Below are 15,766 nucleotides of genomic sequence, written 5' to 3' on the forward strand. Positions count from 1 at the left end.
CCAAATTTAAAACTCACTGGAAGGACTCACTAATAAAATTGAAAAAGGGAAAAAAAATCCACAAATTCAAAGATAGATCAATACAAATCACCCAATCTGAGTAACAGGAAAAACAAACTTCATGAGAGTTGTAGAACAGTAACAAAAGATCTAACACTGTGCCATCAAGAGTCCCAGGAGAAGTGGAGCTGAAAAATATTTAAAGAAATAATGGCAGAAAATTTCCTATATTTGGCAAAAGATAAGCAGATTCAAAAATGGGAGGATGAGGCAAGAGAAAGGAGAAAACAGAATAAGCTCCTCAATTATTGTATAGGTATTAGGAGTCAAAAAATATTATTAAAATCAGATAGAAGAAAAGGGCATTATAAAAGGTGTAAGTATAAAGGTAACATTAGAACAAAAACAAACCTTTTAAGAAAAAAAGAGCACAGGGTTGTGAGACTGAGGTCTGCGTCAGGCCTCACACAAAATATTATACAAAATAACGTGACAGAGTTGAAGCTAAACATATCAAACAATATGACCAGGATTAACTCACCTATAAACAAGAAAAAGATTCTTAAATTGGCTCCCAAAACAGAACCCAGTTCTATGCTGTGTACAAGAGACACATCTAAAATTAAGTAATTCAAAAAGGCTAAAAATAAAAGAATAGTAAAGTAAACAGTACATGGAAGTAAAGTTGAAAATCTATAGATGAAATGAATAATTTCCTAGGACAACAGTTTACAAAAACTGACCTCAGAAGAGATAGACAGCTTAAGCAAGATAATTTCCATAGCAAAGATAAAGAAAATCATCAAGGAACTAACCCCATGTAGTACCAACACCCGAAGTTTCAAGGGCAACACTATCATTCTTCAAAGATCAGACAGACCCAATGTTATATAAATTGTTTTAGAGCATAAAAAAATAAAGGAAGCATAATGTTGATACCTAAACATTAAAAAAGCAATAAAAACATAATATTAGTGCCTCATAAAGATAGCATAAAACTGCAAACCAGTATCACTTACGTGAATACTGGTATAAAAATTCAAAATAAAACATTAGTGAACAGGATCCCATACCACACTAAGAAAACAATGTATGATGATCAAGTGGAATTATTTAAGAAATGCAAAGACTGGGGGGGCGCCTGGGTGGCTCAGTTGGTTGAGCGTCTGACTCTTGGTTTTGGCTCAGGTCATGATCTTGCAGTCATGAGATCAAGCCCTGTATGGGGCTCTGTACTCAACGGGGAGCCTGCTTGGGATTTTCTCTCTCCCTCTGTCCCTCCCCACTGCTCACATTCTCCCTCCCTCCCTCTCTCATAAATAATTAAATCAATCAATCAATCAATCAATCAATCTTAAAAAAAAAAGAAATCCAAAGATGGTTCAATTTTAGAAATATCATTAATATGTCACATTAGCAGATTTAAGGAGAAAAATCGTTATCTCCACAGACACTGAAAAATTCAACACCCATTCTTTTTTTTTAAAGGGGGGAGTCAGGGGGAGAGGGAGAGAGAGAATCTTAAGCAGGCTCCATACCCAGTGGGGAGCCTGACGCAGACCTCAGTCTCACAACCCTGAGATCATGACCTGAGTAGAAATCAAGAGTTGGACACTTAACTGACTGAGCCACCCAGGTGCCCCTCAACACCCATTCTTGATGTCAACACTCAAAATAGGATTTTATGGATATTTGCTTAACATAATAAAAAACCTATTAACTTAGGAAACAAATTTAGATTCAACAAGAGACTGATAAATTTGTTTACATAAAAAGCAAAAGTCTGCATGGCAAAATATATCGATGACAAAAGACAAATTAGGAAAATACCTGAAATATGTATCACAAAGAGCTAATATCCTTAATATATAAAGAACTCTTAAAAGCTAAGGAAAAAGGACAAAAATCCGATCGAAAAACAGGTTATTTGCAAAGATTTGAAAATGGCCCTTAAATATATGAAATCATGTCCAATGTCACTCATTAAAAAAAAAAAAAAGAAATGCAAATTAAAACTTGATACACAGTTTCTTACTTATCAGACTGGCAAAAATTAAAAATGTGACACCACATTCTATTTGTAAGGCTATGGAGAAAGTCACTTTATGGTGCTGCTAGGGAATACAAAATGGCATAGCCTCTAAGACAAGGAATTTGGGCAGTATATAACAAAATTATAATGCATTCGCTCTTTGACCTAGCAATCCTGTTTCTAGGGATTTACCCTTAAGTGTATCTCCAATAATATGAAAATACACAGGATTATTTACCGCTACGTTATTTATATTTGCAAAATTCAGGAAATAGCCTAAATACCTATCCGTAATAGTGTGTTTGAATAAACCATGTTCACAAAACAATACTGGTTGCCTGGGCCTGTACTTTAGGAGGCTGCTAAATAAAATGTAACCTTTTCTCCATCATGTGGCACCTACTACTAGCAGAAGACCACTTTTTTCTAATATTCAGAGGCCTGGAAAAATGAAATAGTTAAAGTTTCTTAGCTGAGGTCAGTTAATAATTTTCAGTGGGATCTCCACAACAATATCTGAAAAACCGGTAGGGTAAGGTAAGCTACAGCTAAGTCCTAGGCCTCCTCAAACTGCAGACACCTCTAGTCTCTCTTTAATTTTGTTTAGTAATATAATTGGGTCCTCACTGAAAATTTCATTTTATTTAAAAATGTTTTTTATTTCATTTTTTGAGAGCGAGCGAGCACACGAGCACGCACCAATGTGCAGGATCAAGAGGAAGGGCAGAGGGAGAGGGGGTGAGAATCTTAAGCAGGCTCCACACCCAGTGCAGAGCCCGACGCAAAACTTGATCTCAGGACCCTGAGATCATTACCTGAGTCAAAATCAAGAGTTGGACGCTTAACCGACTGAGCCACCAAGGTGCCCCTGAAAATTTCATATTAAAAAAGTTCTAAAAACTTTGAAATTCATAGCATGTGGTTATCAGGCCACTCTAGCTTCTTCTGTTTTCATCAAAGTCTGCTTTTCTCATCTCCATTATCAGGCTAACACCGCTCTCTCTATGATGCTTACCTTTTGTTGCCTTTTCCCATGTAAGCTGCTTCTGTTATTTTACACCTTCCCCCTCTACTATTCTTTTTTCTGGGTTTTCCCTTTTTCATGATTTCCACGCTAAACTACTAAACTACCTGGCTTTTACAGCCACTAATAGTCAATGAGTATACTCTTCTTCCAGTTAATCATCTGATTAATACTGTGCTAACAAAGTCTTCAGTAATCCTGGGCTACTTTAATTATTTTTCACTATTCATGTCTGTTTTTTCTCTGCTAGAAAGCTTTAAAAGTTTTTACTTCAGCTAATATTTCAGATACTTGAAGACTGCTAGAAAGCTGATCTCGAGACACACAATAGAAGGCATATATGCACACACGCAAAAGGCTGACAACTCTATATGGTTAATATTTTGAGATAATAATTCTGAAAACTGGTATATGAACCAAAGGAAAATCTCCAACTCAAAGTCTTCCAATAAGAATATGCTCAGCTCAAAGACCTTCACTGATTTATGTCACCTCCAATAAATGTGCTAACCAATAATGTCCTGTTAGGCACTCTTACAGAAAACTGCTATTAACTAACATACACAGCATTTCCTAGAAGATTAGGTATCAATGGAATGTCTATGGAATGTCAACTTCACACATGCTTCAGAGACAACTAGAGCTGATTTGGGTTACAACTGTGTACTTATATTTAATCCTTATATGCAGTAATGGGTAACTGAGAAGACTAGGGGTACCATCCTACACATTCCAAAGAAAAGGACCGGCTCTTGATTAGCTCCTTTGAGATAACCTCTGAGCTCTTGGATTATCCTGCCTGATTACATTGTATACCTGAGATCTTGGGCAAATAGCTTATGCAACAATGTGATTTTATGTGAATATCTCTTTTAGTTTGCTTGAAGTTGTGGGCCACACTGTATCAGTTTGACCTCCAGAAGGGGATGGAGACTGAGAAGCTAAGGGCAGTCATGGGGGCTGTCCAAGCCTATATGACTAACCCCCAATAAATACCCTGCACACCAAAGTTCAGGAGGTTCCTGGTTAGTAATATTTCATACGTTCATATGTGTCACTCATGGCTGCTGGGAAAATAAAGCATTGTCCTGTATTACAACTCTACTGGGAGAGGAGAACTGGAAGCTTGCACCTGGTTTCTCCTAAACTCTACCCCCTTTGCCTTTGTTGATTTTAATATTGTGAAATAATATATACATATTTATACATGTAAATAGTATAAATATTTATATATATAGGTGTCTGTCCCTGGCACTCTGTCCTGGCACAGAGCTCCTAAAACTCCTGTAATTTCTTAAGCAATAAGAACACTAAGAACATCTCTTGTTCTAGTATCTGTCTTTGACCCTGCCCTGACACCGGACTCCTAAACTCTTATAAATTCCTAAGTGATAAGAGACCTAGGAGCATCTTTTGTTCTATTGAAGTGAGTCTGGGTGGGCTCCTGGATGGATGCTGGTTGCCAGAAAGACCAAGCCCTGATAAGAAGTTTGGAGTTTTCAACCCTATCCAGAGAGGGGAGAGGGGCTGGAAATGGAGTTAACAACTGATCATGCCTACAAGAGGAAACCTGCGTAAAAATCCCAATAGTACAAATTGGTTCAGTGAGCTTCCTGGATAGAGCTCCTGCCCTTAGGGCCCTCCTGGATTTTGCTCTTTGTATCTCTTCATCTATATCCTTTATCATCTCCTTTAATAAACTGGTAAATATAAGTGTTACCCTGAGTTCTGTGAGCCACTTTAACAAATTAACCTAACTGAACTCAAGGACAGGGCTGTTGGAACTCCCGATCTACAGGCAGTTAGTCAGAAGCACAGGTGACAACTGGTGTCTGAAGTGTGAGACTGCTGGGGTGGGGGACCTGAGAGAAATGAATGCTTAACCTGTGGGATCAGACACTCTCTCCAGGTAGACTGTATCACATCAAATTAAATTACAGGATACCCAGTTGGTATCACAGAGACTTGCCTTTTGTTGTGGGGAAAACCCTATACATCTGGCAACCAGAAGTGTCAGAAGTGAAGTAGGCTGTGTGAGTAGTAAAGAAGACATACAGAAGATAAACACATAGCTGGGAAGGACTGGGATTTTCCCTACATAGAAAGGGAAAAACTAAGTTTTTCCTAAATGAATCTGTATCCTTTTGCTGTAATAAACTATAAGCATGAGTGTAACAGCTTTTCTCTCTTTCTAGCAGTTCAATGAACCTGAGGGTGGTCTCAGGGACCCCTGACACGCTTATCATCAAGTGTCACTAACAATCAAGTCTCCACACACAACCAATCTGCTACAACTGATTAATTTCATTTGCACCAGCAATACAATAAGCTAGATATCAAATGTTAGGTAACACTCAAAATTGTCTGGGCATGTTAAGCCATGGATGTACAACTTTGAAAAGGGTAGGAAAATCAAATGCTACAGAACTACTGCAACGGCAAATTAACTTTAAGAAGCACAATAACTAGAATGCAATAAACACAGACTGACCTCAATCAGTCCAGATTTTTTCTCTAGTCCTAAGGGTTAATATTTAGTTTTTCTTCTAATGTCACATAGGCATATTGCAATCCATAAACCAACGAATTATCTCCACAACCCAACCCAGCTTCTCCAACATTCTCACTAGTCACTATCTCATAAATTAAGTCGCTCCGGCTGTTTCATTCCTCTGCCTGCTGCTATTCTTGTTTTCCGTTGTGTCCTACACCTTAAAACCCAAATTAGAAAGATGTGTATGACTTCCTCTTCTCTTGCCACCGATATTAAACCCAGCAAATTTATCACTGAAACATTTCTAGAGTCTTCTCTTGTCTTCCTGATATCTAAGCTCTAGTACTGGTGCTAATTTTCTCTCATCCATACTACAAAAGCACCATCAATTTGTCTTTCCAACTCCACCTTCCCCTAAAAACTACACTCCACTTAATGGTATGAATCATCGACCCAGAATACAAATTAGACCATTATTCTTTGGTTCAATATCAGCTACATAAAAAGTATATACGGCTCTTAAGGTGGTATATAAGATGCTGTATGATTCAGAAACTGCTGAATTTCTGCTGTATTTTTCCCTACTCTTTGTTTTTATAACTTATTCTTCCATCTCTCTAGTTTTAACAACTGCTTTGCTGGCTCTTCCTCCCTTGATGTCACTGCTCAAATGCAGAGCATTTCTTAGAATTCAACTTTTAGCCCCTTTCCCATATTTTCATGAATCCCTTAAATACTGATAAATAAGTCTGTATTGTGTTTTCCTTCTTAGAATATTGCTATGGAGGAACAACAAGTAAGTCAGAATCGATATGTCTGCCCTACAATAGACTCATCATCTTTCTCTACCAGTCTCATCCTTTTGCTTTACTCCTTCTGATTGTTATGGCATTATTATCCATGTGGACTGCTCAATTAGAAACCAAAGTAATTTTTACTTTTCCTTCAATTTGATCCTTTCCTCTTGAAGTTGTACTATTTTATCTCTTAATATCTAAGCTTTTCCTCTCTTAACCATTACTGTTTCTAATTCAGACCTTCATCAACTTCTTTAAACCAATTATGAGAGCAAAATAAGCCTACTTACATTCATACCTTCCCCATTCCAAACCCTGCATACCTCTTCTAAGTTATCAGACCATAACAGATATGAGCACATCACTCCTCTATTTAAAAATCTTCAATGACTCTGCACTGATCACAAGATAAAACCAACACTGCTTAACACAGGATTCAAAACCCTGCAATTTAACTCCCCAGCAAATGTGTTGGGTTATTAACTACCTATGTTCTCCAAACCCTCCAAGTATGCTCCTGAGTCTTTAATATCTTTCCTCATATACCTGAAATGACTTTTCAACTTGACAAAGTACTACTTGTTCCAGTTGTATGACATTAGATGACTTAATTATCTGCCTCTTTTACTACATTTGTAAGAGGGAGATAATGGTGGTACCAATCTTATTTTCATAAGGAATAAATGAGTTAACATACGAAAAATGTTTAAAATAATGCCTGGCACATTTTCAACCCTTAATAAATGTTAGCTATTAAAATAATCATCTCTGTTACCTCTGTTGCCACTTCTACCACCATCTTTCTCCACATGATACTTGTTTTAAATGTTACTTTCTCAGTGAAGCTTTCTGGCTGCCAGAGAGAACATGCGCTCTCATAATTAGCATCTTGGTCATTCCTCTATTTTACTTTTGTTTTGTTTTGTTTTCACACCATGTTCTGTATTTATGTGATCATCGTATAAAAAAAGCATAGGCCTTGGACATAGCTTCAAGTCTCAGCTATAGCTCTTTATTTATCATATAGGCCCTTAGTTAGGTTATTTTACTTTACTGAATTTTAGACTCCTTATCTATAAAATAGGAAAATAAAACTTATCACATAAGGGTGTAGTAAGATAAAAGAAAATTACAGAAATAGGTTCAGCGTAGCAAGTCATCAACAAAAGTTCATTCCTTTCAACTCTTTTTACCTGCTACTAATGTAAAGGTCTTAGAAGGCAGGGTCTCTCTGACTTCCTTATCTTTGAGCCTACAATTCACAGCACAATTCTGGCTTAAGTGGTTAATCCATGAGTATTTGTTAAACTTGACAGATATACCTATAACTCAGTACTCTGCCATTTTAATACAAATACAAAGTTGAAATTCAAATAAACATCATCAACAGATGGTGGAAGATTTCATTTGGCTGTAATCAATTCCATAATGTCCTGGGTTTTGTCTTGATGGTAATATCAGATATTTTGTTTATCTTCCCTTTAATCTTAGCTGTTGGAATGCTTAGAATTAAATTTAGCAACAAATACATTTTTTTATATAATTTTACTTTCTTGCTGTTAAGATAGTTATCATTTTTTTTACTTTTACTGTCACTTTTATATTCATTTTGAAGATAAGATAGTATATGGCTAAACAAGTTTCACTTACTTTTTATGACATTTCAGGCTAATATGTCACAAATGACAAGTTACTTTGGTTGCAAAAAGATCCCTTCCCAGAGTTTAAAGTTCTAAAATGAACTAGAGAAATGTGGTTCAATATTAGCAAAGATGTATTTTCTTCATCCCAGTGATAAATCACACACATAATTCTGGGAAACATACATACATTTGTATTATATATGTATGTAAACAAAGACAGGATTATAAAAAACACAAACATACAGCAAATCAGAAAGAGATCTTAGCTGGAACAAGAGAAGCCAAATCAATGCTAGATGAACACTAGAATCAATTTTAGATTCACTGAAATTTATTCATTATTTTACTCCATGGAAGAGTAGCATTTTGCTTTGCTACATTAAGGGGGTTTTCAGATTATCTAATAAAAAAATCTGCCAGAATATATATAGTAAATTCTTTTTTTTTTTTTAAGATTTTATGTATTTATTTGAGAAAGAGAGCACATGAGAGGGAAGGAGGGTCAGAGGGAGAAGCAGACTCCCTGCTGAGCAGGGAGCCCAATGCGGGACTCGATCCTGGGACTCCAGGATCATGACCTGAGCTGAAGGCAGTCGCTTAACCAACTGAGCCACCCAGGCGCCCTATATAGTAAATTCTTAACTAAATCTCACGTAATGACCAAATCATCTGAAAATGCCTTTGCATTTAAAACTATACTTGATATTCTTCAATACTATACCTCCAAAGGTTGTCCTGGGAGGCAGTGTGGTTTCACTGAAAGCACACAAGATCTGCCATCAGAAGATCTCAGGGTTTTTTTTGTTTTTGTTTTTTTTAGAAGATATCTCTGTTTTGAACATCAACTTTGATTTTTTTTTTTTTAAGATTTTATTTATTTGACAGAGAGAGACACAGCGAGAGAGGGAACACAAGCAGGGGGAGTGGGATAGGGAGAAGCAGGCTTCCCGCCAAGCAGGAAGCCCGATGTGGGGCTCGATCCCAGGACCCTGGGATCATGACCTGAGCCGAAGGCAGACGCCTTAACGACTGAGCCACCCAGGCGCACCGACATCAACTTGATTCTTACAAGCTCTGCAACCTTGGATAAATCACTTAATCTTTTCCTGAGGCCCAGTTTCTTATTCTATAGAATGGTGGCATAATATCTATCCTATTATAAGAATCAAATAAGATTTATTTTTTTAAAAGATTTTATTTATTTACTTGAGAGAGAGAGACAGAACAAGAGGGGGTAGAGAGAGGGACAAGCAGACTCAGTGCCAAGCATGGAGCCCAATGCAGAGCCCAATTCAGGGCTCAATCCCATGACCCTGAGATCATTACCTTAGCCGAAATCAAGAGTTGGGACGCTTAACTGGCTAATGAAGTTTAAAGAAATATGAAGGTGCTTTATAAGGTTTTTACCTCTTTATAAATACTGATACTTAAAATAATATGAATGACACAGATAAATAACTACATATGTGAAATTTCTCTGAAGTCAGTATTTTTTTTTTTTTTGAAGTCAGTATTTTTGCTATCTGGATGATTTAAGATATAAAGTTAATAAAACCTTAATCCTATTTCTGAAAAAGATATACATTCTGGAAGCTTCACAAGTTAATAAAATATACGCTGACACTTACAAAAGTCTAAAAAATAAATAACCCTTTCAGTCCCATCAAGAGCAAAAACCCAAATCTAAGATTCTACTTTACTTACATTTATGTCCGTATGATATATAAGGACACATAATGCTGGCAAAATCTGAGGAAAGAAGATAAACAATAAATAACACTAGAGTTGATGAATATGTCTTTGTAAAAATGAGTGTGATACAAAAAGCAGTAAAACTACTTGCAGAGCAAGAAAAGACGTTAAATTTGTATGAATCTCTATTAGGAAAATGAAAATCAATTCAATCTGAATAGTTCAGATGTCCAATTAAAATATCCAAATAAATCTGGCAGAGATTAATGCACCTTAAAGGAAAAACAGTTGTTTTCAGTAACTTTCTTTATAACATAGAATGTCAAGTGGAAAGAATGAAGATGTAACTATACAGTATAGCTAGCTTAAAAAAAGCTGTTTTTTTTTCTTTTTTGGTAAGATTTTATTTTTAAGTAATCTATATACTCAATGTGGGGCTCAAACCTACAACCCCAAGATCAAGAGTCACATGCTCTATCGACTGAGACAGCCAGGTGCCCCTAAAAAAAGCTATTCTTAAAAATGTCATCTCACTTACCTGCTTAAAGAGTAAGATAAGATTTTAGTTACTTCAAATTAAATTTTCTGACTTCAGATTTACTCAAGAAAATGACAACCAGTACAAAATATACAGTTTGCTGAATTCAGGCCTTACTATCTTTTTTTTTTTTTTTTTTTTAATCTGGGACGGAGGAATTGGGGGTGGGGGGATCACACTAAGTATTACCCTTTCCATAACAGCAAAACCCAGAAGCTGGTGAAAGATGTCAATTATAAAGTTTCATAGTTAACATTTTTTGACATTGTCAAGTGATTAAAGGTTGCATAAAAGTTTTAAAAACTTAAAATACTCAGATCCATTTATAACTTAAATGTAAATAGAGAAGTTTTTATTTTAATTAGATTTAACACAAAGTATGTCACACATTTAAGAACACTGATTTTGTTAGAAATCTAGAGAAATTTCAATTGGACTTAATGTAAATTCATTCAAGAACATTTGCATATAAGTACACTAGTTTTATTTGTAGCAATCCCTTATTTTTTTAGTAATAAACCAACAATGCAATGTAGTAATAAAACCTCTGAGATTTGGTTTTCTCCTTTTGTATTTTTCTTTTTGAAAGTTGTTTTTTTTTATGAAAATAGTCATTAAAAAATAAGAACTAGGGTAGACTAACATTTTGTCAGGTGCCATAAGATACTCAACTTTCATTTCACAGGAGTCAAAAATTAAATATGATATGTTATTAAAAAATCTCATACTTGCAATGAAATAAGTATGTGCATTATTTCATTCCCTGAATGAAAATCGAAAGCATAAACATAGGGAAAATATACCATCTGGGCTTTGCAATTCTTCATTTACCTCCTGAACTGTCTCCATAGGCGGTGGGGGATCCTTATTCCTGCAGAGATTGACAATGACCCATGTGACGTTCCGAAGGAAGGTGATGGGAATGGAGGGATTGATGAAGGACAGAAGAGGTTTGACAACTCCCAGTGATATGACATAATCTCTACATTGAGGACCATCACCTACAGAAATGAAAATTGTATTTAAAAAAAAATTACATTCAGGATGAGAAAGTCTGAAATGTATGCAATGGCTCATGTTGGGACACTGATGTTCTATGTTTCCTCACCATTAGTCAAGGGCATCAACTGTTGCTGTTTCTCCAGATTTTGATTTGGAGAACACAAATTTAACCTATCAATCCTGATAACAAATTGCATATCTGTTTCAAGAGGTACCATCTTAAGTTAGTATTTATGAGGCAAGAAGATAGTCAACCCACATTAAAATTAGAGGAAACATAGGATGTAATGGCTATGCCAATGCAGGAGAAAAGTTAATTAAGATTCTTAATTGGAGTCTTTTTAAACCTAAATCCAACTTACCTATAATGTTTCCCAAAGCCCATACTGCTTGTTCACAAACATTCTGATGTGGTGAATGGAGAAGTCTCAAAAAAAGAGGTACGGCATCTATAATAATAACAAACATTGATACTGCAAAATGTTGAAGAGTTTATAGATTTCAGACTAAATAAGTTGATAAAATATACAGAGCGTGGCACACTATGGTTACCCAATTACAGTTCACTGAATGAATAAATGTGGCAAATACCTTTACCCTAAAAAAGTTAATTTTAGCACTTTCCCCTAGTAATATTCAAGTAACACACCTACTGACAAGATTTAAAAGTTGCTATTACATATCATTAACTAAAAGAAAACAGCAGCATGAAATTTTTCCTATAATGCATTTTAAAAAAAAGAGAGATCCCCCCAAACACATAAACTTAGAATACTTTAGTCAATATGATCCTAATCGCTGATATGGGATTTTACCTAAAGAACTGATCATTCCCGTATCTGGCTTACCTTATATATTAAATAATGTATCATTATAATCTTTACTCTTACATAATTTACACATTAATGTAAGTTCTAAAACACTGGTATATAGTCATTCCAGATAAGCCAGATCACTTTTTCTTAAATTTCAGTCAACTGTGTACTACTTCCAGGATTTTTTGTTGTATCTCTGCACTACCTGTATTATTTACTTAACACTTAAATTAAAATCAACTCACACTTTTAACAGCTTTATTGAGATATAATTTACATATATCTGTTTAAGTATACAATTCAGTGGTTTTTAGTATTTATACAGAGTTTTAATAGTTATCGCTACAATTTAATTTTACATGTTCATCACCCCCAAAAGAATGCCATATCCAAAGCAGTCCTATTGCCCACTCCTCCAGCTTTAGGCAACCATTTAATTTGCTTTCTGTTCTACAGATTTTCATATTTTGGACATTTTATATAGATGAAATCGTGTAATATGTGGGATTTTTTTCTGGTTTGGCTTCTTTCAATTAGCATATAGTGTTTTTGAGGTTCATCCATACATGGCACATATCAATGTTTCATTCTTTTTATTGCTGAATAGTATTCCATTATATAACACATTTTGTTCACCTACTTATATCAGTTAATGGATACTGGGATTACTTCCATGTCTGGGCTATTATGAGTATTCATACAAGTCTTTGTGTGGACATGTTTTCCTATCTGTTGGGTCCACCTAATAGTGGCACTGCTGAGTCATATGGTAATTCTATGATTAGCCTTTTGATAAACTGTTTTTCCAAAGAGGCCACACCATTTTACATTCCCACCAGCAATGTATGAGGGTTTCAACTGACCTCACATTTGTAATTTAACTAATTTTATCACTTCTATAAAACAGAAGACCAGTATCACTTAGCAGTATCACAAACAGAAAGTAACCAAAAAATTAAAAATTCAAATAAAACATTGTTATTAAATTGTACCTACTAGTCTCTATTAAAAGCCCTAGTCTAAAACCTGCTACCTTTTTGTTACAATTAATATCTACCTGGGAACTTTCTCCTTTGAAATATCTGAAAGGGAGTGGTATTCTCACTAACTGATTTAGTGTAATTTATTGCTATATCATATACTACTTAAAATCCTCTCCAGTGCCACCTAAAGCCAGTTAAGCATCTCACACATTAAGAGTACTTGGTGACCTCTAATTTTTTCAAAGAGCTTTTTTTGTCAGTTTGGATCAACACACTAATCATAGTTAGCCCATCCTGAGGTGGGCAAAATTTTAAAAATGTATGTTACAAGTTAAAAGGCATAAGTTAATCAGCACATCAGAGGTACTACAAACTGAAAATTTAAAACCTGTTGTTAGGAGATAGCCTCTACCCCAAAAGATAAAACTTTGTTCACTTTTTAGTAACCACATATTTAGTGACAGATTAATGATAGCTATGGGAAAGATATCAACCATCAAAAGTAACTCATAAAATTCACTAGTTTAAAATGTTTTAAGATAAAATTCAGTCTTTACAATAAAACTCCACTTCCTTGCCTTTATTTTTTAAAAATTCCCAGCAAGTAAGGATGTTAATTTACTTACTAGACTGTACAACAGCTTGAGTCTGTGCAGAAGTTCCTGATGCTATATTAGTTAATGCCCAAGCAGCTTCAAACTGTAATGAAGGACTGTAAAACACAATAAAAAGTCTTGAGACATATAACTTCCAGTTAAATTTATGACCCACAGACCTATATGGTTATCCTTTACCCTGTCCTTGAATTTCACCTTGTTATATCCAATTGCCTGATGGATATCTCCACCTGACTGTCTCACTGGCTTCCAAAGTCAGTCAATATAAACCTACTTGTTTCTGTCCACTGGTAGTCGCAACATTTAGCCAGTCATTATTTTCCTTGACTCCTTCCTCTCCCATAAACATCTAATCAAAAAGTCATGTTAATTTTACCCCCTAAATGTTTCTTATATTTACAGTATCACTCTTAAAATCACTGTACTAGTTGAGGCCCTCACCATTTCACTTGACTACTGCTACAGCCTCTAGACTGGTCTTAAAGCTGAGACCCCATCTGATCCACTACATCATCTGCTTCACATACTGGAGATATTACAAGTTTGTATAATTTTACTGAAAAGATGAGATCATTACAATTTAGAACTGTGATAAGAGCTCACAAAGAAAGTGAAAACTGAACTAGATTTTCAAAGACAGATAAAGAAAGAAAGGCACTAACAGCTGGAAATACAAATAAAAGTATCACGGGTGGGATAACCATGATGTGTACAGATGACAAGGAATAGATCAAGAGAGAGGAAGCTAAGAAAGTATGCAGAAATGTAACAGGGGATGAAATTGGAAAGGGTGGTTATCAAGTGTGGGTGTATGGTGGGGGTTGGTGGTGAAGGGGAGTAGAACTCAAATCCCAAGCTTCAGAACTGGGAATTTATTCTATAGACATACTAAGTATAGAGGGCTACTGAAAAGGAGAGTAAAGAAAATAATGTTGGAGTCCATGGTATGTAGAATGGATAAAAAAGGTTTAAGGCTGATGGAGAGACCTGTTAAAAGGAAATTATGTACATCAAGTTAGGATAGATGGTTGAAAGAATATAAGTTCCTTTAAACAGAATACCAAGGTGGGAGGGGGTGGTAGTGAGCAAAAACTGAGGAGAGCCAAAGGTCAGGGGCTTAGAACAAAGCTCTATAAATATCAAAGAAAGTAAGTTTGCTAGTAACGAGGTTAGAGAAACCCAAGAAGGAAAAGTATTTTAAGGAGAATAAATGTCAGCGATAGAAAAAGCGGTGAGGTCAAAAAGATGGGCCAGATAAGAAAATGGAGTAGCAGATAAGAACTACATAATGAATTTCGGCAAAAGCAGGGAATATTAGAGGCAGAGAAGAAGCAAGAGGACATTAAAATCAAAGATGATGAGTTTATGTTGTTCTTGGCTGGAAGAAGAAAGGGTTATTGGGTTATTATATTAAGCTAGTATAGGTAGCCTGGCAAAATATTGGAGAGATGAGAAAATGAGAAAACAGTGAGATATAAAAAAATAAAATTACAAAGCAGGAGTGTTCTAAGATAACATTCGGAAAAAAAAAGAAAAAGAGAAGATGTAGGGTGCCTGGGTGGCTCAGTCGGTTAAGCGACTGCCTTCGGCTCAGGTCATGATCCTGGAGTCCCAGGATCGAGTCCCGCATCGGGCTCCCTGCTCGGCAGGGAGTCTGCTTCGTCCTCTGACCCTATCCCCTCTCAGGTGTTCTCTCTCTCTCATTCTCTCTCTCTCAAATAAATAAATAAAATCTTAAAAAAAAAAAAAAAAGAGAAGATGTAGAAAAATAATGAGGGTAATAATAAATGAGCATTTATTTTAAGTTTGATACTGTAGTGTTTTGTGTGTATTATTTCCATTCCTCACAACCACCTAATTTTTTTTTTTTTAGATTTTTATTTATTTATTTATTTGAGAGAGAGAGAGAGAAACAGCATGAGAGGGGATAGGGTCAGAGGGAGAAGCAGGCTCCCCGCCGAGCCGGGAGCCCAATGTGGGACTCGATCCCAGGACTCCGGGATCATGACCTGAGCCGAAGGCAGTCGCTTAACCAACTGAGCCACCCAGGCGCCCTCCTCACAACCACCTAATTTTTATTGATGAGGTATCTGAGGCTCAAAAGTCACTTGGGTTTTGATCGATAGCAA

The 15,766-nt window shown here is 35.8% G+C and overlaps 1 protein-coding gene across 1 annotated transcript in view; it reads right to left on the reverse strand.

Moving 5' to 3' along the window:
- Nucleotides 1-15,766, reverse strand: part of KPNA3 (karyopherin subunit alpha 3) — a 101,891-nt gene that overhangs the window by 12,494 nt on the left and 73,631 nt on the right. Inside the window, exons 7-10 of the mRNA XM_045869399.3 lie at nt 13,647-13,732; nt 11,585-11,671; nt 11,052-11,221; nt 9,695-9,739 (exon numbers count right to left, since the gene is read on the reverse strand). Coding sequence (XP_045725355.1) covers nt 9,695-9,739; nt 11,052-11,221; nt 11,585-11,671; nt 13,647-13,732 — 388 coding nt within the window. The remainder of the gene's footprint in view (nt 1-9,694; nt 9,740-11,051; nt 11,222-11,584; nt 11,672-13,646; nt 13,733-15,766) is intronic.

Source organism: Mirounga angustirostris, unplaced genomic scaffold (assembly GCF_029215605.1).
Source record: "Mirounga angustirostris isolate CCGP_5_RB_7025 unplaced genomic scaffold, mMirAng1.0.hap1 SCAF_3, whole genome shotgun sequence".
Taxonomy (NCBI): domain Eukaryota; kingdom Metazoa; phylum Chordata; class Mammalia; order Carnivora; family Phocidae; genus Mirounga; species Mirounga angustirostris.